General features: G+C 40.6%; 1 protein-coding gene across 1 annotated transcript; it reads right to left on the reverse strand.

The window, feature by feature from the left end:
- Positions 1-365: 365 nt before the first annotated feature.
- Positions 366-1227, reverse strand: LOC112509151 (protein MIZU-KUSSEI 1-like). Its single transcript, XM_025114008.1, has one exon. The coding sequence runs from the start codon at positions 1225-1227 to the stop codon at positions 481-483; it is 747 nt and encodes a 248-aa protein (XP_024969776.1). The 3' UTR covers positions 366-480.
- Positions 1228-1546: the final 319 nt, after the last annotated feature.

Raw genomic sequence — 1546 nt, forward strand, 5'->3', positions numbered from 1 at the left:
GATTGAGTTGTATTGATTGTACAAATGTAAATGGTTGCATAATAACTCACATCTCTCTATCTCTCTCTCTCTATATATATATATATATATATAATTAAATAGTTTGTTTTCAAAGAAAACCTATCTTTCTATTCGTATAACATCCGACTTTCTATCGACATATTAACAACCGTTGTATCTGTTTCAGTAAAGACCGAAAAGAAAGACCCGTTGTTTCGCTAATCGAAACCGAATTCTAGTGAAAGACAATGGTAATTGTTCCAAATCAACACCCCAAACGCTGTCGTTTTTGTATGATGTACACTTGGATCGTTATTATGATGATTGATATATGTATATTTCTCATTCCACACTTCATAAACTACAAATTACATCAAACTCACCCTTTTTCACCATTCTCTATGACAGAAATAACCAAATTCAAGAAAAAGATCAAGAAAATTCAAGATAACAACTCCTTTAGCTTCAATGGAATTGGGTTCAAGTTCTAAGCAAATAGATGCTAAGTTCAGGTGCTCCATTGCTGTCTGGATTCATCATGTAGAAAGCTTCTGAATCTCTTGATCCCACAACCCTTTCGAACTTAGCTCTCATGTACATCATCTCACCTTCATCTTCTTCACCCGCCTTATGATTTGCAGGTAACACACCAGCTCCCATGGATATCGGCTCCACCGCTTTCAGAACCTTCCATTCTTTCTCCCCGCATTCCCTTTTGTACGCGAAACCGCACTTCTTCCCGTTGCAATACGTCCTCCAAACGGGCTCTTCCAAGAGTCTTGTCGAGTTGCCGGCTTTCTTGATCTTGTTGTGATCATCTTGTTTATCACACTCTAACGCGATCCTGACGAGCCCAGAAGCCATTTCCTTAACGAGCCCACTGATCGGGGTTTGAAGCTCGATCAAGAAGGTGGGTTGGGAGGTGGGGTTCTTCTGGAACGCGAAATGGACGTGGCCTCTACGAGAACCGAAAAGGGTTCCTACGACCCTCGGTCCAAGCCCATGTAGCACGTTCGCTCGGTTCTTACCTAGTGCCGTAAGGACCGAGCGAAACCTAGCAATCGTCACGGCTTGAATCTGCTTCTTTCTGGTTAAGGGTGATGGTAATATCTTGTCGTCCTTGGATGGGCAAGAATTGAAAGAAGGGAACTCTTCATGTTCTTGATCTTCATTGCTGACTTTGTTTGACCAATGGAAGTGTTTCTTGTCTTGAGAGGTTCTTGCCATGGCTATGAATATGAAAAGGAAGATGATGACCAAATAAAGGGAAGAAGGCAAGTCCTTAAAAGAATGAAAGAAAGAGAGGGATTTGTGGGTTTTTGGCTTTATTAACATATAGTCTTGATTTTGAACACATAACCATTAGTGGAACAAAGTTGATTGATACGGGTCGGGTCGGATGGAAAGAATCTAGACAAAAGAAATATAAGCCAACCCCACCAAGAGATTTCAAAACAAAAATCTTATTTAGGAGCGGGTTCAAGAAAGAACACTGAAAAAGACAAAACAAGAGAATTTATCTGACCTATCCAGTGGTGGATCCATG

The sequence above is a fragment of the Cynara cardunculus genome, assembly GCF_001531365.2.
Source record: "Cynara cardunculus var. scolymus isolate 2C chromosome LG 3, CcrdV1, whole genome shotgun sequence".
In the NCBI taxonomy this organism is placed as follows: Eukaryota; Viridiplantae; Streptophyta; class Magnoliopsida; order Asterales; family Asteraceae; genus Cynara; species Cynara cardunculus.

Bases quoted from the DNA above. Each gene is read 5' to 3' on its own strand.
- LOC112509151 (XM_025114008.1), bottom strand. From the start codon at position 1,227: ATGGCAAGAACCTCTCAAGACAAGAAACACTTCCATTGGTCAAACAAA.